Raw genomic sequence first — 24894 nt, forward strand, 5'->3', positions numbered from 1 at the left:
TCACATATCACTGACCCTAGTTGCCTTAACCATTGGACTCCGAGAACTACCTCTACTCCACTGATTTCCAGGGGGTGCAGATCTACCTTGAACTCATGTCCTTGTATCTTCATCTTTAATTCTGTGCACGTACTGTCGCACACCAGGTTGCTCCCATTAGCTACGTGCACCCGGAAGGTTGTACATGGTTGGATCGGAACCCCTAGTTGTCTGACCAATGTTTGGGTAATGAAATTGAGAGTGTTGCCACTGTCTATCAGAACCGACACATGGCACCCTTGTACCAGTCCAGTTAATCTCATAGTTTGAGAAGAAGCAAGACCGGTCAAGGCTTGCAGGGATACTTCCGGGTATTCCTTTGTCCATTGGCTCTTCAATGTCTGTTAATTGCTTGACACATTCGGTTTCAGGTTGGAGGAAGAAAACTTGAGGGATCTTACAGCGATGGCCCGGCCCAAATTTGTCTCCACATGCATAACAAAGGCTCTTTTCTCGTCGGGCTTGCATCTCAGCCCAGGTTAACCTCTTGGCTGAGGCGGGGCCTGAGCCAGAGTTGGCGTCCTTGCCTGTGATTCCTACTCTTGATCTGGCTCTAGTTTACCCAAGATACCCGGTTCTGGGTTCGGTATACCTGGTCTGATCGCAGCTCCCAGCGGTTGATTAATCCTTCTTGCCCGATTCAGTTTGTCTTCATGTAGTCGAGCTAATGCTGCTGCTTCAAGAACGGTGGTGGGCTGCATGGATTTTACCTCAAACCGCAATTCTTCCCTAAGTCCAACAAAACTGCCAACAAGTGCGTTTTCTGTCCAGCCTTGCACGCGCACAACTAATCTTTCGAATGCCATCTGATAATCTTGGATGGAGCCGTTTTGTCGTAGCTTAGCGAGGTTTTCATCATAGTTCTCAAAAGCCGAGACTCCAAATCGCATGGTTAAGGCGTAGGTGAAGTTTGCCCATGTGGCTCTTGGGTGTCATCTCCGGTACCACTGGTACTAGACGATTGCCTCTCCTTCCAGGTGTGCAGAAGCTAATAGAACACGATCATGTCTCTGTATGTCGTGGTAATCGAAGTATCTTTCTGTTCACAGAAGCCAGGATGTGGGATCTCCCCCTACGAAGATGGGAAACTCAATTCTTGTTGTTCTTGATCCGCTTTGATGATTGGTATCACTGTGCTCTTCCTGATTTGGCGCAGGTGGTGCCTGTGCCAGTCGTTCAAGCAAGGATGCGAAGCTTTCTTTGATTTCTTTGACGTCAGCCGATGTTCTTTGCATTTTTCCTTCCATGTTGTTGACTCTGTTCTCCATTGTGGATGACCTTGTGCTTGGCATCTTGGCTCTGATACCAACTTGTTAGGGACTGCCTAACTCAGGGAGAAGACAAAATTGTTTGAAGCACCGACAGAACCGGAAGCGCCCCTTGTTTTAAAGAGAGGAGGACGGGTTATTCACATTTCATTTGATGGTCAGAGGTGAATTGAAAGCTAAGCAGTGGTAATTCTAAAAATATCACAATAAACTTTTGGTAAAAGTTATGTCTTACTATGAAATTCATAAATGAAGTAGTTAATGGTGGGGTTACCATTATCCTATCCTTCCTTTGTGTAGTGACGAATCTTGTATGTGTTCCTAAGAAAAGGAATTTGTCCATTTTATTATCAATCGATTTGGGCGGATATGCAAAAATCTTTCTCATTATCACAGCGGATCCTCAAAAAAAAAAGAGTTTGTATCGAATAAAGTATATACTTCGACTTTTGTGTGCTAGAACTTTGGCTCGTAAACACAAAAGTACTGTACGGGCTTTTTTGAAAAGATTAGGTTCGGAATTGTTGAAAGAATTCTTTACGGAGGAAGAACAAGTTCTTTCTTTGATCCTTCCAAGGACTTCTTTTCCTCTTGGGTAATGGTCATAGTTGTGGTGTTATCATACACCACACCGAGACCACTCGAGTAAGCTCTGTGATACGGGGCGTTACCGCCTCACCATAGCCACGTTAGCCACTCCAAATATTCCGCTCCAACGACCTGTTCCTCCGTACAGGTTGTTAGTATTGCGTTGAGTGTCTCATCATTAATGTAATGGTCTCCGACCGCCCATGATTATAAATGATTGAATAATGGAAGCAGATGATTGAGCTTGCCTTATCATTAGTATTCTCTTGGGTCTCGCTTCTGGCCATCCCCATCGAGCGGTGATTCTCACCATAGTTCGGGGAAACTCAAAGCTCTCTCCCCGAAAATGGGAAGAGGTTCTTAACATCGTGGTATTAGAGCAAGTGATTCCTTGGGCAGCTCAGATACTGGCAATGGAGGATCGCATAGGAAGCCTGGAAAAATCCCATGAAGAAATGAATATGAAGTTCGCTAAAATGTTGGAGCGTATAAACTACATCGCTTCACGAATGGACCAACAGGAGGAGTCCCAGCACCGGTCATCCGCTGATGGTGGCTTCGGGAAGGGGATGGAGAGCTCGGGGACAACAGGAAGCAGCTTCATCTCCCCACAAAAGTTCTGGAAGGTGGAATTGCCGAAGTTCGGAGGCACCGGGCTAGACGGGTGGTTTCTCCTCATCCAACGGTACTTCCGCCTACAGGAGGTACCTGAGGAAAGTTGGGTTGCAGTGGCGAGCCTTGGGTTTAAAGGACGGGCAGTGGAGTGGTATAGATGGTACAAGGTTCATCAAGCTGAGCCCACTTGGCGTCAATTTATAGCACTACCTTGGATGCTTGATTCAACGGGCCCCTAGGAAGCAACCATGTGGGGCGGCTAGCGAAAATCTCTCAAACCTCCACCGTCCATGAGTATATGGAGGAGTTCCAGAGGATTTCCAATCAAGGGAAAGGGCTGAATGAAGAATCTCTAGTCGGGTGTTTCATTGCGGGTCTCAAAATAGAGGTACGAGCAGGGGTGGAAAAGTTCGAACCAATGACTTTAGCTAGAGCCTTTTGCCTGGCGCTATTTGAGGAAGAAGAGTGAGCAACGCGAAGAAAGACCGCTAGACTGGAGCACTTGCGACCACATCCTGCAGCGGCAAGCGACCCTTAGGCGAGTAGGTCATCTCCATGGAGGTTTCCGGAAATTTGCCAACTCACACCAACGGAAATGAAAGAGAGGCGGGACAGTAGGGGCAGACCCTGGTCCGACCCTAGAGTAAGAAGAACTAGAGCCTACACCGACCATCTCCCTACATGCCATCTCCGGGGCTGAAACCCCACAGACTATGCACTTAAATGGGACAGTAGGGGCACTTCCAATGACCATTCTCATGGACTCAGGATCTTCACAAAACTTCATGGACCCGAGGGTGGCGATGAAGGCGACGGTGGCGCTGACTTCCGACGCCAGGTTCCGAGTGACGGTAGCAAATGGGGATCAGGTATCCGGACAGGGCCGTTGCGATGGAGTCCGCATCCGAACACAAGAGACCAAGATCACTGCAGATTTCTTCTTGTTATCGTTGCTTGGATTGGATGTCGTTCTCGAAGTCAATAGCTTCGGACCTTAGGCCCAGTCACATGGGACTTCAACAGCCTCTCCCTAGAATACCAAGACCAAGTCGGCATTCACCTTCTGCATGGCCACCGACCCCCTGAGCTGAGAGCAGTAGTTGGGGATCGAATGAAGAGATAGGTACGCAATTCTGAGAGTTGTTTCCTGTTACTAACATCAGACAACCACAGCATGACGGATCCCACCATTGATCCTGGGGTCCAATCGGTACTAAAAAAATTCGAGGAGGTCTTTAAAGAGCTGGTGGGTCTACCCCCTCCACGGGCCTTGGACCATGCCATTCCGCTGCATCAGGGGGTGGCACCAGTGTGTGTGCGTCCTTATCGGTATCCCCATTATCACTAAGGGAAGATAGAGAAACTAGTCCAAGAGATGCTCAACCATGGGATCATCCGGCCCAACGCAAGCCCATTCTCCTCACCGGTGCTACTAGTGAAGAAGAAAGATGGAGGTTGGAGATTCTGTGTATACTACAGGCAGCCGAATGCAGTAACAGTAAAGGACAAATATCCAATGCCTAACATCGACGAACTTTTGGACGAGTTGCACGGATCCCAGATTTTCACCAAATTGGACCTTCGAGCTGGTTACCATTAGATCTGAGTACATGCCTTAGATGTTCCTAAGACTGCATTTCAAACACATGACAGTCATTATGAATTTTTGGTGATGCCCTTTAGGTTGTCCAATGCACCGGCCACCCTCCGAGAACTCATGCACGAGGTCTTTCAGGGGTTTTTGAGGAAATTTGTCCTAGTTTTCCTAGATGACATCCTGGTCTACAGCCGATCAACAGAAGAACATATCAAGCATCTCCGATCTATTCAGTCAACCCTCAAGGCCCACAAATTACGCGCTAAGAGAAACAAGTGCTGCTTTGGGGTGGACAAGGTAAACTACCTCAGACATGTGATTTCAGCCGGCGGGGTGGAAGTGGATCCCAGTAAAATTGACTGTATGGTGAAATGGCCCAGACCCAACTCCCCTACAGAACTCAAAGGATTCCTGGGACTCACAAGGTACTACTGGAAGTTCGTCCAGGATCATGGAAAATCGGCTTGACCATTGACCAGACTGGTCAAGAAGGGTGCTTGGAGTTGGAACCCGGAAGCCGAGGATGCTTTCCAAAGGATGAAAGAGGCCTTGACATCCACTCCGATATTGGCGTTACCAATTTCAATTCTCACTTCGAGCTGGAGTGTGATGCGTTAGGTGTTGGCATTGGCGCCATTCTATCACAACAAGGGAGACCGATAGCCTTCTTCAGCCAGGCACTAAACCCCGCCAATGCAGCCAGATCTACATACGACAAGGAACTCTTAGTAGTTGTAACGGCTATCCAACGGTGGCGGCAGTACCTTCTAGGGCAGCAATTCATAGTTAAGAGTGACCATCAGAGCTTGGGATACCTGCTCCAGTAGAGGATCACCACTCCTTACCAGCAACGACTTCCCAACAAGATCATCGGGTATGACTTCACATTGCAATATAAGAAGGGTCGGGAGAATGCTGCAGCGGATGCGCTATCCCGCTGCATTGAAGGGAAGGTGCAAGCCATCTCGAGCCCATCGCCACAATGGGTGGAAGAGCTACGCCAGGAACAGGAGCGGGACGAATGGGTGAAAGGGCTGATAGAGAAGATTAAATAGGGACAGGCCCCCAGCACAAAGTACATTTGGAAGAACGGACTAGTATGGTGAAGGGGACGTGTGGTTCTTGGGCCAACCTCTACCTACCATCGGAAGCTGTTTACCGAAGCTCACTCCAGTTCCTTGGGAGGGCATGCTGGTTACCACAAGACAATGCATCAACTGGGAAGGATCTGCTTCTGGAAAGGGTATTGAAGGCAGGTGCGTCAATAGATCCGCAAGTGCGACACTTGCCAGCGGAACAAGAACGAAAACATTCCCACTCTAGGACTACTACAGCCTCTGTCAATACCAAAGTACGTTTGGAGAGGCCTTTCAATGGATTACATTGGCGGACTGTCGTCTTCTAATAAGAAGTCAACTATCATGGTGGTGGTCGACCGATTAACCAAGTATAGCCATTTTGTGGCCCTATCACACCCCTACACGGCTCAAGTGGTCGCTCATGCGTTCATGGAGCACATCTTCAAGCTTCATGGGATGCCCAACAATATCGTGAGTGATCGGGATCCAGTCTTCACCGGAAACTTCTAGAAGGAGCTGTTTCGTCTCCAAGGTACGCAACTACAGATGAGTTCGGCCTACCACCCCCAGTCTGACGGACAAACTGAGGTGGTAAATCGGACCTTGGAGGCATATCTATGCTGCTTCGCTGGACATAGCCCGCAAACTTGGACCAAATGGCTAGCCTTGGCAGAGTGGTGGTATAACACCTCTTACCACTCCGCCATCCGCACCACCCAATTTCAGGCAGTCTACGGATGCCCTCCTCCCAACCTTCTCACCTACATTCCCGGTACCACTAAGGTTCAAACAGTAGAAGAAGAGTTGAAGGATCGGAAGATGGCGCCGATGAAGTTAAAAGAAAACTTAGTTCAGGCACAGGAAATAATGAAGAAGCAGGCAAATCGACGAAGGACCGAGCGAGAGTTTGAAGTAGGAGATGGAGTCTTCTTGAGGCTATAGCCATATCGACAGGCTTTCGTCACTACTCGCCGCTCATAAAAGCTATTGGCCAAATATTACGGCCCTTACACCATCACCGAGCATATCGGGCCGATAGCCTATAGGCCGGCCCTTCCCGCAGAAAGTCGGATACACCCAGTGGTTCACGTGTCATGGCTGAAATGCTCAGTCGGGGATCCGGCTCGTATTCGACCCGAACTACCACCACTTACCCCTAGAGGAGACCTTCTTCCTTACCTGAAGGCAGTGCTCGATAGGCGTATGATAAAGCAGGGGAACCGGGCAGTCACCGAAGTCCTCGTACAGTGGAAAGGGACTAGCCCGGTCGATGCCACGTGGGAAATTCTCAGCCAGATGCTACGTCGCTACCCGACAGCATGCCTTGAGGACAAGGCGTTTCCCGAGGAGGAGGGGTATACGGGGCGTTACCGCCTCACCATAGCCACGTTAGCCACTCTGAATATTCCGCTTCAACCACCTGATCCTCCGTATAGGTTGTTAGTATTGCGCCGAGTGTCTCATCATTAATGTAACGGTCTTCGACCGCCCATGATTATAAATGATTGAATAATAGAAGCGGATGATAACTTGCCTTATCATTAGTATTCTCTTGGGTCTCGCTTCTGGCCATCCCCTTCGAGAGGTGATTCTCACCATAGCTCGGGGAAACTCGAAGCTCTCTCCCCGGCAACGGGAAGAGGTTCTTAACACTTCCGAGGCCATGTAATAGTGGCTAGGAGCTTGGTTAGCTTTCAGCAAAACATCCACGGTCTGTCCAGGGGTTATCATGACATAGTTGGTCCTTATGGGTTTAACGTACCTTCCGTCGGTTCCGACGACGGTGAGCTGATGTCCGGCGACTGCGAAGAAGAGCTCTTCGTTCATGCCTGCATCGATAATGCGGAGGTATTGTTCCGGAATTGTTTATAGTCTAATATGAATTGGAGGTCATTTTAACATTGAAGTTGAGATGGCCGAGTTGGTCTAAGGCGCCAGATTAAGGTTCTGGTCCGAAAGGGCGTGGGTTCAAATCCCACTCTCAACACATTTGTTTTCTTTTTTTATTTTATTTTTCAACTTCTGATACACAAATGTTTCGAAAAAAAAATCCTTTTTTCATCGATGGCAACACTTCGATTCTGATTAGATGACGGTGATTTCTTTTCAGGGTGATAGAATAAGTTGAAACGGAACGTGTTTACCAGCTTTTGAACACTGGAAAAGATCTCCTGGTTGACCGCTGATGAGGTGAGCATCTGATGTGTTTGGTTCTCCATTTCTCATTTGCAAGGGCTGTCTCAATAATTTCCATTACATCTCCCTTTTACCAATTTCTCATAAGTCCAAACAGAGGTATAAATTTACCTAAAATAAATTAAATTAGAGTATTCTATATAGTTAGGTAGGTTAATATTTGCCCCAAGTCTACTCTTTGAAATTTATAAAAGATATAAATATATTTCTTTTTGAAAAACCTGGAAAATATAAATATAAACATATAGAGAGAAATTCATTATTAAAAGGGGCATTTTTGTTCCATTCAGTGTTGTCAATTATCCCCCTATGTAAGAAAGTTATTTATCCATCTAAGAGATGGGTAGTTGTAAGTGGTACCTAGGAAAATAAGATTTTCCTGGTCCCCACATAAAATTGAAAAAAGAACATGGGGTTATTGGTCTATGGGAACCAAAATCCTATTGACCAACTTTCCCCTCTCAAAATCCAAAAAAAGAACACCCCCTTAATGCAAAAGCTGTTGGTGTATTTGCATTTCTTGAAATAAAAAATCTTTTGATGTAATGGCTTCAATTTAGTTTAAAATTGGTATATCACCCAATTTTTCAATAACATCATATAAGGCCTCCTTAAAAAGTGACCTCTCTTTAGAGGGTGCAATTTGGATGGACTTAGGTTGGGGTTTTATAAAAAAATTGAATGGGCCTAAACCGAAAATTCAGGCCCAATGCAATGATACTCGATTTGCATCTCTCTCTCTCTGTCTCAACATATAAGAATAATATTTCAACATACCAAGGATAATGGGGACTTCTGCATAGGGCTTAGAAAATGGATAAGTGGTTTCACGTTTGGGATGAACAATGATAGCTCCGTGGACTGTGGCTCTAGACTAATCACTATGTGCATGCCACCAAATGGTTCCTTCCTCGTCGGAGAATTTGATCGAGTAAGTGAAGTTCCTTAGTACTTGAATTGGGCACTATGTGATATACTCTGGACCATCTGACCAAGGATTCCTTGGCTGTTTCACTCCATGCCTAATAAACCATCATATAAGAATTACTTAAGAGGTGATTTGTTATTTATGTTTGTTTACAAAGGAGATAATTTGTGATATAAACCAAATGTTTTAGAGTGAAAATTTCCCTAGATTAAGTGGTAGCTAGAGTTGTTAATGGGTCGGGTCTGGTTTAGGATATGCTATATCAGTCTCAGATTGATTGTTAGACCGTTCTATAAAATAGACCCGGAACAATCCACACATTACTGTTAATCAAGATAATTGGGTCTGACCTGATCACCCAATTATACTTGAAATCTATAATTACCAATAATAGTAACAATTTGGAACCTCAATTTTATAATATAATCTTAATTTAAATGACAATAAATATTTAAAGTGTTTATATGTTGATAAAAATAAATGCTTTTAATCGAAATTATTTTAGTCTATAAAACTTAACCTTTTAGACATAAATAGGAAACACTTATATATTATTAACTATACAATCAATATATTTTATCTTAAGGGTGGATTTGAGACAAGCCAAGCCAAGCCAAATAACTGGCTATTCGAGCTCAACATGCCAAAAAACCTTGAGACTGAAGTGCAATTCAAGATAGAGACTTGAACTCGAATTTGGCTTAACTTAAAAGCATATATGTTTGAGCTCGATTGTGAATCAAGCTTATATATAATTATTTTTTGTTTTACATATAAAAATTAAATATTATATATAAATATAAGTTTGATTAGGTAGACAAGCCCACGAACCGAATTTCATTGAACTCAAACTTGCCTTGAAGCTCAATTTAGACCAAGCAGAATTAAGTTTTTCACGAGCCAAACTTGAATAGGTCGTGAAAAAATGGATTTGTATCTAACCTTACTTTGATCCAACCATGGTTTCCGGTCAGGGATCCGGTTATCGGGTCGAACTGTTCGATCGTTCAACCCGAACGGTTAGCCCGTTCTTACAAAAAAATAAAAAACGAGCAAAACCATTCAAACGGTTAGAACGGTTAACTGCCTGGGTTAGTGGTTTGCTTACCAAAATCAATGGTCTTTTGAGAAATCCCGGTTTTGGGGAAAAATGGAACCAGTCACCTAACCAGTTCCCGGTTTTTCCGGTCCTACCGTCTAGTCCGGTCTAGTTTTGAAAACCATGGGTCCAACCCTTTGATAACTTTGTAAAGTGGTGGAACTGAACAGCTTATTCATGTTAGACAATGTATGCCCTTAGCACCAATCAAATTGATGTAATAAAAGTACATAATTGATTCATTTATATTTGGTGTGTTTCTGTGTAATTACCCTTAAACTGAACACTTATGAGATTCGTGTTAGTTTAGAATGTTCTCAATCGTTGGATAGATTTAGGGAAGTTTATCCTGTCAAGGTTGACACTAATGTGCTGCTAAGTATGTTGGGGTAGATTGTCTCATCTACCAAGGTTAGACTCGAAGCACATGTAGTGTGTGTTTGCTTGAAACGCTGAACCCGGACCATTTTCCATTTATAACCAAGACCTTGGAGACTAGTGGGCAAATCTGGAAAGTTACACCTAACCCCTACACTCAATTATGGTACTGCACTGGGTGTCAGATTGGGTTGTCTTTGATATGCCAATCAGTGAAATCCTTAGAGGGGGTCAAAACCAAGGTATATTGGGGCAGTCTGAAAATTCACTCGAGTGGATAATCATAGTAACAAGATCAGCCCCTTTGTCGGACAAAGTGAATGATTGGGACTGCACTCTCTCTGATGGAAACCAAAATTGTCGGCAGTCGATTTCAAACTTGTTTGAGATTTGTTTTTGCAAAATATATTTACATGATAATATATATATATATAAAACCTTTTGCAAACCTTTTTCCTTAAAACATAATATGTATATATATATATATATATATACATATTATGTTTTAAGGAAAAAGGTTTGCAAAAGGTTTTAATTCCCGAGATCCATCCGAGCAGAGAGTGCAACACTGTACCTTGCAGCCGAGGGAGAGGTCTTCTCTTGTCAGACAGTGTTTGATCATCAAGGGCTGAGAGGTTAACTGTAAGACCATTTAGGGTTGTTATACCTAATGAGCTAATCTCACTTAATACCATTGTCCTTGGGCCTTCATAAGATGACTGGAGTCAATGACCATTTAGTGTAAATCTTGGGCCCATTAAGAGCCCATACTGATGGACTCAGGGGTTCACTATACTTAGCAGTGAATTCGGCCGGGCTTTGTCATAGAAGTTAGGTTGAACCCAAATGGTCTTTTGTGAGGTCATTATTAGGGTTCCACACCATACAAAGAGAGCCAAGTTAACCAGCAATTTATAAGAGACATGAGCCACCTCCTTAATGAGACTAAAGCCCAAATATTAATTGGATTAATCAGGGTGTCACATGACAGTTTAAGTAGTCATGCGACATGAGCGAATTTGTGTACAGATATGGGTTTGGATCAGTAGATAAGGATAAGAAGATAAGTCTTATCCACTTAAAGAGTCCTGATCCAAATAAAGTTTAGGATCAAGAAGCTCATAATTGAATTAGGAGAGCAATTATTTAAGCTATATAAATAGAGGAGGGTGAACTACTCTAGGTTTAGACACTACTCTCAGTTCTCTCTCTCTCCTTCTGCTCTTGCGGCCCTAACCCTAATTCGACCTCCATTCTTGAACTAATAGACATCAGTTCTGATTCTGGTTTTTGTAAGAAAATATTATATCAAAATCATGCTTACATCCCTTGCTCGATCCAAGCTGTTGGATTGCAGTTCTTGCTGAAGAACTGCATTATTGAACCTATTTCATCTCAAGTTGCGTCATCTTCAGTGGAAGCGGGTTTTGGTATCCTCTTTGGGCGTCAACACCTACTTTGGGAATTATACGTGTGGATTTCGTATCAGGTATTCATCTCCCTTTTTTTTGGTTTCAGATCTGGTCCGATTTAGTGCAAAAACGACCATTAAAAAATGCAATTTTTCTAAAACTATGAATACGATTCTCAAGAGGGAAAAAAGAAATTTTTGAAATTTCGCCCAGCCATCTAGCATGGTTCAACAATCCATATAATGGATCTCTCTTCCCTCATAACTACTAAATTACAAAGCAACAAATCATTCAATTCATCAAAATCAGTAACTCAATTAAATAGAAAAATAAAGAAGGAATTACCATACTAGTGAAGTGTGATATTATATCTTCCATTGTTGTAAACATTAATTATTACGGTTTCTCCTCCGTGGACATGCAACTCTGGCCCCGGAAATAAACCATTTTACAGTCTAAGATACTCTTGGTGCTACACAGTCTAGTGTAACTCTTTTCGGTAATCTATAAACAATCAAGTGTATACTTTAGCAATATCGCTATTCAATATACTACTGCAGTCTAAAACTAAAGCAGCAAAGATGAATTAAAGATTTTTTTTTTGTGATATTCTATCCATTTCCATTAGGGTATGGATTCCTTTCCTTTCCTTTCTCTATTTTTTCCTTTAAACCAAATACAGCCTTAAATAATCCTACAAGTTTAACGTTTCTTTTGTATAGAAAATTTGAAACAGAGAGGAATCACCCAGGAGAGGAAGAGGGTCCCACTACCATCTAAAGCTGTAGTCTGTAAGTCAGGTTGCCTAACTCATGGGCTCGAGTTTGGGTCGAGCCCATTGGAAATTTGACAAAACTGCCAACCCAATCGGATCAAGTTGTATCCCTGTCATCTCCAACCCTTACCCCTTAAGACTGTGTTTGGTTTGGTAGAACACAGAATACATTCTCACTTACATTTCAAGCAAGAAAATGGGTATTATTTCCATACAAATGATTTTAACAAACAGGTATTTCTTAGAGTACCATTTTTTCGGATGTGACACTGATATATCACTATTTTCTGGAGCAACGGCATCAATGCCAAACAGACATCAAGAGTACTGAGGTAGCCTACCTCATAAATCACATAATCAATAATCATAGAGTAAATTCCAAGAAGAGTTATGACATGTTCCCACAGTTTACCTTAGCTATCAAAGGGTCCCTTATTTCAGCAACAGTTGAGAAATTGACACGTTCAGCATCCCTAAAGAGTATGTGTATACAATATATAAACATGAGAGCAACAAATTAAGCTTGCCAATTAGAAAGAAAGAAAAGAGGAAAAAAAAGAAATTTGCATTGGCTCTGGAAGCTCATCCTTCATCAACAAGCCATCCTTGACTAACTCATCAAGAGAAATCAGCAGGGTGTTATCACAATTTGCATCCTACAGGTAATCATCAAAAACTATAAACTCCTTGATTCAGTTGGACATTTTCCAAAACAGTTTTCCTACACTCTACATGTGAGGCACATGCATAAGAGCCCAGATTTTCTACAAACTTTTCCTACCCATTCTCTAGCCGCCGTGAATTAAAGCCACACATCTCTTAATTCATGATAGAAATGTGTGGCTCTCATTCACAGCGGGTAGGAAATCCAAGTCCATGCATAATGGTTGAGACTGACCATTGAACAGTTCCAACTGATTAGATTCAATACACCATAGTCAAACAACTTTTGAGACACGAATAACCACCAATCTACATACTCTTTTCTGAACCAATAACCATTTTGTTTCCTCTTTCCAGAGTGTCAAGAGACTGGAATTCATCAAATGATTAGCACCATCAGGTAAACATTTTTGTTCAAGATTAACAAAATAGAAATTTCAAATAAATTATTGTTTTTAATTTTAACGACAACAATTGTTAAAATTAATTGCAATAATATTATGCTTAATTTATAATAACGATTTCTAAAATATTAAAAATTTTAAACCGTAATAAACTTAGCATAAAATCATAACTTAAATTATGCATCAATAACAATATACTAATAAATCGAAATTTAATAAAAGTAAAAAAGTATTAATTTACTCAATTTAAATTCAATTTTAAAATAATAAAAAATAAACACAAAAAGCTAGGTTCAGTATGGATGCCTTCACCTTACCTAAGCCCCACACTTTGCCACATCATTGAGTTCTTACCCTCTGGCCATGTCACCCTACCTCCCATTTCACTCCCATAAAAAGGTGAAAATTTGCCAAACATTAAACATATAAGATAATTAAAATAATTAGAAATATCAATTTATTTTGATATTTTTAGTAATTAATTATTCAAAAGTACATAATTTTTTGAAAAATAATTTATTCATACCAATAATTATTGAACAATCATATTTTAGTATTTAAATATTAATTTTTATTATTATATGAAATTATTATATACTAGTATTATCTGAAATTAATAATTAGTAATTAAAATTTTCAGGTGATTTTTTAATTTAAAAATTTCAGAAAATTAATTTTCATAAATTTTTGGGTAATTTCAGAAAGTTATTGCTTTTGAAAATTAATTTGGTAATAAAAGTTATTTATTGATATTTTTATTTACATTGGTTTTTGGTAATTGTTAAATATTAAATTGGAAAATTATTGGGGAATCTTAACTATATGTATAATTTCCATAACTATCTCAGAAAATTTAATATTTTTTGAAAACTATTAAATTGGAAATTTTTAATAATATCTATAATTAATTATTGGTATTTCACATTGGTTTTTGGTAATTATTAAATTGGAATTTATTTGGAAATTTTAATATTGATAATTTATATTTGATAATTATTAATAATTTTCATAATTATCGGTAATTTACATTGGTTTTTGGCATTTATTGAGAAATTTTAATTTAGTGGTTTCCATAAACGAATTTTCATGTTTTGGTAATTTAATTTAGTGAAAGTTAAAAAACTAATTTACTAATTTTTTATATTTTAAGTAATTAATTATTCAGAAATTAAAATTTCTTTTTAAAAATCAATTTATTAATATCAATAAATTCTAAAGTTTTTATTCATGTCAATCAGAAATTTATTCATAAATTTTTGAAAAGTAATTTATTCATATCAATATTTGTACTAAGGATTTTTAGGATATTCAAGTTTTTCTTTCTATTTTTTATTTTTCTATTGTGCAAATAACAATAAATAGAGATTTTTTATTAATTTAGTTTTAAACATCCCATGCCAAAGTGTCAATTGGTTGGTAAGGTATAGACCTGTTCATGGGTCGGGCTTAAAGCCTGACTAACATTGTGTCGGGCTTGGGCTCTAGGCTCTGTTGTGTAGCCTCATGGAGCAACAAATTTTAAGCCTCCCCTATACTTTGACCCCACAAATAAGAAAAAAATGGCATCTTTCACATTATCAATTACCTGTGCATCTCACGGGCCCTACTAGTAATCCAACACAGACACCAAAAAATGGTACATATAGAATCATGTATGAGCAATTTCCTTGATGTTTTTGATCAACACTACGATAAGTCCTAGTCGCCTCTTCGGCATAGGCAGACCAGTTCTTACGCCTGAGGCGTAGACAGTTCGGGTACAAACCCTACTATGTCTAACCCACCTTGGCATATAACAACAGGTTGATCCCATTGGAAGTCAGGCCCAATGGCTCAGCACTAAGGGATAGCCGACACCTAAGCGAGTAGCCCGTATGCAAACAGGTTGGATATATACCCTACAGTGTCCACCCACCCCGGCGTACAACAATGCGAAATTATCCCTACTCGTAGTCCAGCTCGTTAGCTTAACAGTTTGGGGTAACCAACACCTAGGAAAAAAAATCTACTCCTACTTGGGGTCGGCGCAAAATGATGCAAAGTTATCCCTATTAGTAGCCCAGCTCATTAGCTCGACAGGTCGGGGTAACCAACACTTGGGAAAAAATCTACTCCTACTTGGGGTCTGCGCATAATGATGCGAAGTTATCCCTATTAGTAGTCCAAGTCGTTATTTCGACAGTTCGGGGTAACCAACACTTAGAAAAATCTACTCCTATTTTTGGTTTAGTTCGCTAGTTTGGGAGTTATTTACACTTGGAAAATTTTTACACAAGGATTGCCAAAATACTTGTATTTCATTAATGTGACGTTTTGAGTACAAAAAAAAAGAGAAGAAGAAGAAACTATCACTATGAACCGAGCTCAGAGGCCCGGGGTACATCATAAAAAGGTCAAAGGAAAGAGGCAAGGATTATGCATCCGAACTAGGGGGCAGGTCGGTCTCCATACGATCCTCCTCCGCGTCCTCTCGACCTTACGAGCCCGTCTCGGGGACTTCATCATCGCTTTCCTCCTCGGAGGAGCCGGGTTCTTCGTTGGCCGCCTTTGCCATCTCAGGAGTGAGGTCGGACATGGACACAACTCCGAGGTCCAGTTCGAGAAACTTCTGCCACATCAGCCATTTGCATAGCTTGAAGCTAGACCGGTAAGAGCTCGATCCATACTCAACTTGGAGATTGTGGAACTCCGGAGACTCCTTGAAGCCTTCAATGGCACACCCTCTCTCCTCAGCTTGCACCTCTTGAATGGCGGTCTCGAAGATCACGATGCGTTCTTTTATCATCGCGTCGAGTTTCTTGTTCTCGCGTTTGGAGCTTCTCCTTCTCCTCAGTCAGCGCCAGGGTCAGTTCCTGTTGGTTCCGAGCTCCTTTCTTAGCCCGAAGAACCTCACCCTGAGCTAAGTCCAGCTCGCGATAAAGTTTCCGAGCATTCTCCTCGTCTTCTTGAGCTCGCTTTAGGTGGTCCTCGGACTGGTAGACCAACAAGTGAATGGCGGAGTTTACCTGGCAAAAGGAAAGCAGAGGTAAGTACCTTTAAAAAGCGAACAAGGAAATAAAGTATAAAGGTAAAGTACTCACCACCATACAATAACAGGCAGCCCGACCTCCGAGCTGGCTTGTGGGCATGTCAGCCCACTCCGTGACTTCAGAGGGAAATACGGCATCCTTACTTCTGAGGAACCTGAGCCGAGGAGTCATTATGCTCTCCTTTGAAAGCTGAGGCTCGGGCGTGGAAGTTCTCTCCGGTTTGCGAGGCGGAGCTCCTTCATCCTGGTCTTCGTCCAGGTCCACAATAGGAGGTTGGGGACAGACCTCCTCCTCCGGAAGCTCAGCAGAGATCGACTCCGGCGCAACGACGTCGGGAAGGACGGGAGCAGAAGGACTGACCTCCCATCGAGACTTCTTTGAGGCCTTCCTCTTTTTTCCCCTCTGAAAGCTCCTCAGAAGGTTCTCTGCATCGACCTCCGACAAGGCTACTGCAAGAGAAAAAGAAAAGGTTAGTTGCGAACTAAAGAAAATCCAAAATAAAAAAAGAATATGAGCACGGAGGTGGAGGCCTACCAGGAGGGCTCAGCCCAACTCGCACAAGCTTCTCATCGGCCAAGAAATCTCTCATCTCCAAGCCGAGGTCCCTCTAGGAGTTAACGACCGCTCTGGTCATCGCTTCTAGCCTCACCCCGGGGTCTTTAATGGCCACTCGCCAGTGAGTTGGGAAGGTCCATCCCCCAGGGTTCCAGACAAAAAAGTATCTCCTCTTCCAAGCCAGTATTTTGTTCGGACTACCGAACAGGATTTTGAACCCGGGGCGAGGAGAGATGTAGTAACTCTTTCGGATGTCCCCGCGCAGGCAGGCGGAGTTCTTTTTGATTTTACAGATCGAGCTAAAAATGTCTAAGGACAGAGGTCGATTATACTCGTGGAATAGGGAGATTGTACCTACTATAGTTCAGATGGAGTTCGGGTGTAATTAGTCGATGGTGTTGTCAAAGAACTTAAATTATTTTTATAATAAATATGTGGAGCGGGAAGCGCAGCCCAGCTACAATCTGCTTTCGAAAACCGCGAGCTCATGGTGACCATGAACCCAAGGGAACCGACCCAAAGGAATACTGAAAACTAGGTTATCAGGAAGACGATAACGAGCTACCAAGGACAGCAGTCTGTTCAAAGTCATAGTTGAAGGCCCGAAGTCATCTGGATCCCGACCCCGAGAAGAAGATGGGACCCCCTCTCTGGAGGTCGGTCCCTCCTCCCGAGCTACAGGCTTCTCAGGCCAAGATGGCCCAACTTCGGGTAAAGAGGTTTCTCCTAAGGGGCGAGGGGGGGAAATACCTAGCGAGGAGCTGACCTCGCCAGCGGGGAGTGAGGACTGCACCTCTGCACCCTCAAGCCCACTAGAGTCACTAAGAAGCCTATCTATGCTAGCACTAGACATATTGAAACAGGAACAGGAAAGGAGAACAAACTAAGGAAGAAAAGACAAACTCACAAAAAAAAATGACAATGACCTTGGAACACAAGGGAAGAAGTGGCGAGCTGAAGGACTCCGACGCGACCTCGAGAGAGCTCAATCACAAGATTTATGGTGAAGAAGAGGGGCCCCTCGGCCCCCTATTTATAGCTCACTATGTGGTGATCAATGGCTGAGACCTGCTCGATCCAACGGCTCTCATGAAAATTGGTTGCACGACACCCGAGGACGAAATCGGTTGAGTGCGCTCTTTGACATCTGCGGAGTCTATAAACAGCGTGACATCCATGCATACCCGGGACGCGATCTGGGTCATTTCGTGGTTGAGCTAGACGGTTGAACAGGCCCGACCAGCGGTTCGCTCTTCAGATTGTTATGCACTTGGCTTTACCATCACATTATATCCTTTTTGCCTGCTTATTTGTTGGTTATTCTGAGTTCTGTTGTGCGAATCATTGCCTTATTCTCCGAAAATCCCTTCGGTTGTTTATCTCACACTTTGGTATTCTGCTTCTTGAGTCCATAATTTAATTAAATATTTATTAGTTAGAGTATCTGAATCTCAATTTCATTGATGATATTCAAATCGGTTTCCATTTAGTCATGTCAATTTCTATGCTTTGACCCACGTCAAAAAATCCCGTAGGAGTCATGTCATGCTTTTATGCTTTGACCCGCGTCAAAAATTTTGTCGGCCATATTAGCCTCTATGCTTTGACCAATGTCAGAAAATTCCGCTGGTTATGTCTGTCTCTATGCTTTGACCCGCGTAAGAAAATCCCATTGGTCATGTTAGCCTCTATGTTTTGACTTGCGTTAGAAAATTTCGTTGTTCTAGCACGACCTGATTTACACCTCTACTTGAACCCACCCAATACTCGGGACAGGGTGGAGAAATTCGATGATTCCCTATCCTTAATTCGAAAATTCCCCATCCTTGATGAGGAGTGGGGTGGTTTGCCCTTGAACTTACTTGGCATTGAGGAGTGATTGCCTTGCTTTGAACCTGGTTGACACTAGGGATGAGGTGGGGATGAGGTAAAGTGTCTTGACTATGGGGCAGGAATGGGGTAACCCGCCTTCAACCCACCCTCTTGTCATCCCTATAATTAACATTTATTTAAAATTAATCAAATTTTCATTTAAAAATAATAAAAATAACAAATATTAAAATTACTACAAATTATTAATAAAACCAAATTTATTAAAGAATATTTGTTCATATTAAGTTAATAATAATTATTTTCTATAAATTAATATTAAATGAAAAATACAATTACTAAAATTTTAGATATTAACAATTACTAAAATTTCCACGCGTCCCCGCTAGTTTTCATAATATCGGAAAGGTGATTGCAATTACCACAGGTGGATTGAGGTTTGAGAAACTTGAGAGTAGATTTCAGCAATTTACCCTTTATTTATTAACGTTAATATCTGATTACATCTGATTGCATCAAATCCGTGCCTTCATAGCCCATTCGGTCCACCATCGGCCATCTCTACAACTAAAGTCTACTACCTTTGTTCGAGTGCGGGACTCCACCGGGTGAAGCGGTTTCGTTGATTTTCGTCACTGGAAATAAGAACCATTCTCCATACAAAACGCGTAAAATGCAATTCGATTTCGCTGGTCACCAACAATTTGTTTCAGTCGATCCACTCTTCTAATTAAGCTCTCCAGGTTCCTTCAATCGTCCGTCTTCAACTTCATTCCTTGAATTTTCGATACAGAGAAAGCTATATATTTTTGCTCAAAGTGATAAGCGAAATCGTCTCTAATTTATTTATTTTATTTTTTCAGGTATACAATAGATCTCCATATTTGCCAAAATGATGGTCGAAGATCTAGGAATCGAAGCTAAAGAAGCAGCAGTTCGTGAGGTTGCAAAGCTGTTGCCGCTTCCCGAACTTTTGTCTTCCATTTCTTCGATCAAGGCAGATTATGTTAGTCGCCAACAGGTATCATCATGAACATTTCCTTTCTTGAGCTTAAGTACGACCTGTTGGAGTGTAAACTTAGATTTAAAGTTAATTAAGACCATTCAGTTACTAGGTTTTGGATACGGTTCTTATGAATTGACTTGGCCGGTTACGATGTATATGTTATTGTAAGAAATAATCAGATGGATATGAAAACTAGATATAAGAATGTAGAGTGCGGTATAACAATGAAATATGATGATGTGATGCAAGAACTGTCACCTGGGGGGGGGGGTTGGATTAAGTGAGCAACTAAACCTAAAGCCCGAGCGACTAGAAGTGTGGATGTTGGAGTAGTTTGATAGGAGCTACTTTGTCCAATTTGTTGTGTATTTTATGTTTGATTTTAAGATGCTTGTTAGTGTGAGTAGAAAATTGGAAAAGTTGATGAGGGACTTTTTGTGGAAGCTAGGGGAGGAGAAAAAGAACCCTAGAGTTAGTTGGGAAATGGTGAGTCGGAGCAAAAAGTTTGGTGGGTTAGGTCTAGGCAACTTACTTAAAAAGGAATGTGGCTTTGCTGGGAAATGGCTTTGGAGATTACTTGTGGGACAAGCTTTGGGCTGAGATAGTCATTGGTATTCATGGGCTTATAGCTAACGGTTGGGATCTGGAATACTATCCGGGGCTACCAGAGCCTCTCCTTAGAGGGGCATTAATGTTGTCTTCCCATCTTTCCTGCCCTTTGTTAGATACGACCTTTGTTTTGGTAACCTTATAAAATATTGGGAGCAAGTTTGGGTGGGTGATCTCTCTTTGAAAGATAAGTTCCCCTCTGTCTTTGCCCTATAAGGATATAAGATAAACTTGTCTCCTCTTTCCTGGTTCCTTCAAGCTCAAGAACTGGCTTAGATTGGGATTTGTGTTTAAGGAGAGGTGTGAGGGATTCAAAACTTAAGGAGGTTCTGGATTTACTTAACATCCTTGATGGGGTATACTTGGAATCATTGAAACCTGGTAGTCATATTTGGAACCTATCTTCCTCTGGTTTCTTTTCCTATGCTTCTTTTTTTAAGGCCATTATTCAACTTGTTGATTCTTTGGGAATTCCGTTTCCGGTGGATGAGGTCTGGGGTAATCCTATCTCTTCAAGAATTGGGAACTTTTGTTCGGAAGTCATCTTGGAAGCAATTAATTGGAAGTGCAAGGGGACTCCCAAGTGGTCATTTCCTGGACAAGATGCAATGGTTAAGTTCCTTGGACTATGGGCACATCTTTAGGGAAATTGATTAATTGAAAGCCCATCAAGGGAGTTAAATGTTGCTTTTAAGTGGGCAACGGACTGCAAATGGGATGGCCAATGGTCTAGCTAAACAAGGGGTTAATAGGCAACTAGTGTTTTGGGCAAAAGTGTAACTCATTTTGTATTTTGGGATGATCGAACCTTCCCAAATTATTGTACTCATTTAAATTAAGTATTTAATAAAATCGTCTTTGCTGATATATCTTCTAGCGATTTCTTGCAACATCAACAAATCTACTTTATACCATCTCATTACATTTCTAACCACCTTTCTCTTCTAGGGTCGTTTAGGCCCCCTTGTGTTCCACGAGCAAATTCTCATTTTTTTTTCTTTTTGTTTCCTTTTTTCCTTTCCTTTTCTTTTCCTTTTTATTTTTTAATGATTCTCACTATTTTCTTCTAAATCCTTAAACACCTTCCTTGAAAATTCTTCTCCTCCTAGGAAAAACAATCTCAATCTTTTGCTCACCTCCACCTCCTTGTTCACCATTGTTTCCAAATTGACAGAGCTCTCCACTCCATGTGTTTCATCCAGCATCACTTCGCCCTCCTGGTTATCTTCCTCTTCATCTTCAAATTCACTCACTTTGTTTTCATTTAGCAGTTTTGTTCCATATTTCTTTTTCTATTAAACACTTTCCATGTCACTGCTAGTTCAACGAAGATATAAAAAGGAAATAAAACTGGTCCATAACTAAAGTCCACTAACTAACAATAACACATTATTAACAGCACAAATAAAATAAAAAGATTAAGGCTCACTCAGCCTATCATCTCTACACATCATAATCTTAACGTTATCTGATGCTACACTTGTGCTATAATGGCAGGCCAATGATGCACAACTCAGCACAATGGTTGCAGAGCAGGTATATCCTTGTATTCCAGATAATTGTTAATATCATGTAATCTTAATTTCACTATTTTTTCAGAGAAGTTCTTTAATGTTTCACATTAAGTTCTTTGATTATAAATCGTAACCACTTGTTGTATTTGTTCCCTAATTAATGAAAAGACTTCTTCTTTGTTGCTGATATATATATTTTTTTTGAGAACAGGTAAATAAAAAAACTTTAATGTTCTGATTTATTGTTTTTCAGCTGTTTTAGCCTTGATGTTAGTGGCACATGATTGGATGTGGAGTTAACACTAAAAGTTGAAGTATCCAACAACATCGTATCAGATATGAAATTAACACTAGAAGTTGAAGTATCCAACATACTGATAAAAAAGCATCTAACATGATACAACACCCTTGTACAGGTATCCATGTATCATAGGTTTAGAATACTTTTGAAGGAGTGGGCATGTATGTGAACCCCTTTAGAACCATCACTTCTCATACACTTTCAAATTCAAACTTGTCTTCTACTATCTCCCTCTCACCCCACCTTAGTAATTTATTTCCTCTCATATCACTATCTGCTTCCATAACCACAGTTTAAAATGTCGGTATTGGTGGAAATTCTGGTCATCCAAATAAATGAAACATGTTGAAAATATTGGAAATATCACATGGAAATGTTGTAAAAATTATAGACATGGTGGAAACATTGTAATATATGCAAAAGTATAGAATGATATTTTATGAAGTTATAAAAGATGTATGGACACACCTTTTTAAATTATGATCTTGTTCCAAATCGTTAAATAAAGCTAAAAAACTTAGGTTATAGACAAAATAATATGTTGTGAAGTTATCCTGTAAACCTTAAGATTCAAAACTATATGACAGAATGAGTTGAAGCAAAATTTAAACTCATAGAAAGCAAATGATGCAAATAAATCAACCAAATAATCTATTATACAAACGAAAACTAATATTTAACTTCATGTTTGAAATGAATATCGAGCTGGCTCAAAGTGGTAATCATGTACATTAGGCGGGCAATAAAATTGCTACTCCACATATCTACAATATTGACATCAACTTATGTTATAATACTATCTCTTGTACTCCACATAATGCTGGTAGTGTTCATCGGAGAATATGTCGATTCCAGTAATCATGTCACTAGCCATGAAAATGGAAATATGTCGTGGAAAAGTTGGGAAATTTATGGACATTTTAAACTATGTTCGTAAAGACCTATTTATTTATTTATTTTTGAGAAAGTTAAGGTAAAATTTTATTGATGAAAAGGAGATAATGATACAACAAGCCACTTGTATGAGCTTCAAACTAAGGAGCCCCTAGACAGGCAACATCCATCAGAACAGAACAACATCAAATGAATATATGGACTGCAACAGGGAATTCATTAGATACAGATACCCATGAGCCAATTTTGCTTACAGCCATGTTGATGAGATCCTCAAAATAGTCCTCAATATTGCTTCTGGTACCAGATCCCAGATTAGCTTGCCCTTGAAACGAAAGCTTTGAATCGTCCAAGCCAATAGCATGTCCAGAACAGATCCAGACATCGACTGGCTAAGGTGAGCAGCTTTGAAGAAATGAATCAATATCTGCCCAGAAACTTTACAATGCAAGAAACGGTGGTTGCTTGATTCCAAATCCTGGTCACACATAGAGCAGTTCTGATCCTGAATCAAAACACCTCTTCAACCAAAGTATCCCTCGGAAGAGACTTTCCTAAAGCTGCAGATCAGACCAAAAGGGCAATTTTGGAGGGCACCGAGGATATCCAAATCAGATTACTGGGAAAAGGAGAGCTAGCAGGGTTTCTCAGAAATCTGCTACAAGTTTGAACAGTGAAGCAACCTGTATTCTCCCCCTTCCATCTTCACTCGTCCACCTGGATGACTCTTAATTGCTGGTTCTCCAATAATTGCTTCAATCTGATAATACTCTCTCTGCCTCCCAGTCCTGTAAATTCCTTAGAAATCTAGGGGTCTAAATCACTCAATCACCTTGGACAAAATGATTCAAATACCAAAGCATCCTTATTTTCATCAAACAAGTAAAGGTGTGGGGAATAATAGCTCATGAAGAGACCTATCCCCACACCATCTGTTGTTCCAGAAACTAGTCTGTATCCTCTTCTCACCTTAAAGCACACCCCTATGAAAGTTGAATAAGTTTTCAGAATGCTCTTCCAAAGTGACTGGCCTTTTCTAAAAGGCTGGTATGTGGAGGGATTTCTAGCAATGGCAAGTTGGTGTTCTGCATGCTTCCTGCTGCTGCCTTTTGGACTATCTGGACAGAGAGGAATTGCAGAATTTTTGATGGCAAACCCTTTCAAATAGATGAAATGATTCGAAATATGATAGCAAAAGTTTTTCCTTGGGCTCATGCTGCTAATCTATCAACTGAAGCCCTCTTTTTCTAATTATCACAATATGTGAAATACTGTGTGTTTTCTCTGTTTGTACAGTTACTGACCTTACCTACTGTAATGGGGCTTACCCTTTAACTAAGAAAGGGATCCTTGCAGGGCAGGGGGAAAATCATCCCCATCTCCACACCATTCGGGGTGGATCTCCATGGGGATCGGGGAAATGGGGAAACATTGCTCCGTACATTTGGAGCTTATTGGAATAGTTTAGTTTATTTTTCTATTTACTATGTTAAGATAGTTCAGTTTTATATTGTTTATACACTGTAAGTACCATAGGGGCATAAGGGTCTTTTCCCTTATTTTAAGTGATGCCCTATAAATAATAAAATATTCTGGCACCGCTAGAATAGATACTCTCTCCAAAAACTCTCTCTTCTCTTCTCCCATCTCTCTTCTCTCTCTCTTCGTCTTCCTATTTCTTCTATTCTTTCTCTCTTAATATGGTATCAGAGTGGTTGTACTGGGTTTGAGAGCAGATTGAACAAGTTTTTTCTTCTCCATCTTACTATCTTCTCCAGACTGAAGTAAGAAAAGACAACCTACAACTGATACAATTTATTTTTATTCCTTCTCCTTTTCTCTTGGTCGTGTACCAAGAAAACAACCAATGAATCAAGGCTGCTGAATGCTGTACCTGAAAATAGAACACCTGTAGGTCATGGATGACCTGTTTTTCAACCTTTTTGGTGTGATGACACAGTTTTATAGCCCCTCCTGGTAGTCGGTGTGTTTGGGTGATTTGGAAGTTTGACGGATTGTGATTATTAAGGCAGTACAGCACTGAAATCAACTTAAAATTTTTTCTTTTTGGAAAATTAAAGCTTCTCTGTATTCAGATTGTGTCCAGATTGCAGT

At 40.9% G+C, this 24894-nt stretch overlaps 1 protein-coding gene, 1 non-coding gene and 1 pseudogene across 3 annotated transcripts in view; 2 read left to right on the forward strand and 1 right to left on the reverse strand.

Annotated features, from left to right (window-relative positions):
* Positions 1–1844: 1844 nt before the first annotated feature.
* LOC148789837 (laccase-14-like) lies at positions 1845–16659 on the reverse strand (annotated as a pseudogene).
* On the forward strand, positions 7093–7173 carry TRNAL-AAG (transfer RNA leucine (anticodon AAG)). The gene has a single exon. It is a non-coding gene; the product is annotated as a tRNA-Leu (tRNA).
* Positions 16660–18879: 2220 nt separating the features above from the next.
* SEC6 overlaps positions 18880–24894 on the forward strand; it is a 98636-nt gene continuing 92621 nt past the window's right edge. Inside the window, exons 1-3 of one of the 2 annotated variants that reach the window (XM_010267142.2) lie at positions 18880–19198; positions 19319–19476; positions 21568–21606. In XM_010267142.2, the coding sequence (XP_010265444.1) occupies positions 19348–19476; positions 21568–21606 (168 nt within the window). In that variant the 5' untranslated portion in view covers positions 18880–19198; positions 19319–19347. Of the gene's footprint in view, positions 19211–19318; positions 19477–21567; positions 21607–24894 lie in introns of both variants that reach the window. The other variant, XM_010267143.2, reaches the window with a different exon arrangement.

This window comes from Nelumbo nucifera, chromosome 8 (genome assembly GCF_055504915.1).
Source record: "Nelumbo nucifera cultivar China Antique chromosome 8, China Antique-T2T, whole genome shotgun sequence".
Taxonomy (NCBI): Eukaryota; Viridiplantae; Streptophyta; class Magnoliopsida; order Proteales; family Nelumbonaceae; genus Nelumbo; species Nelumbo nucifera.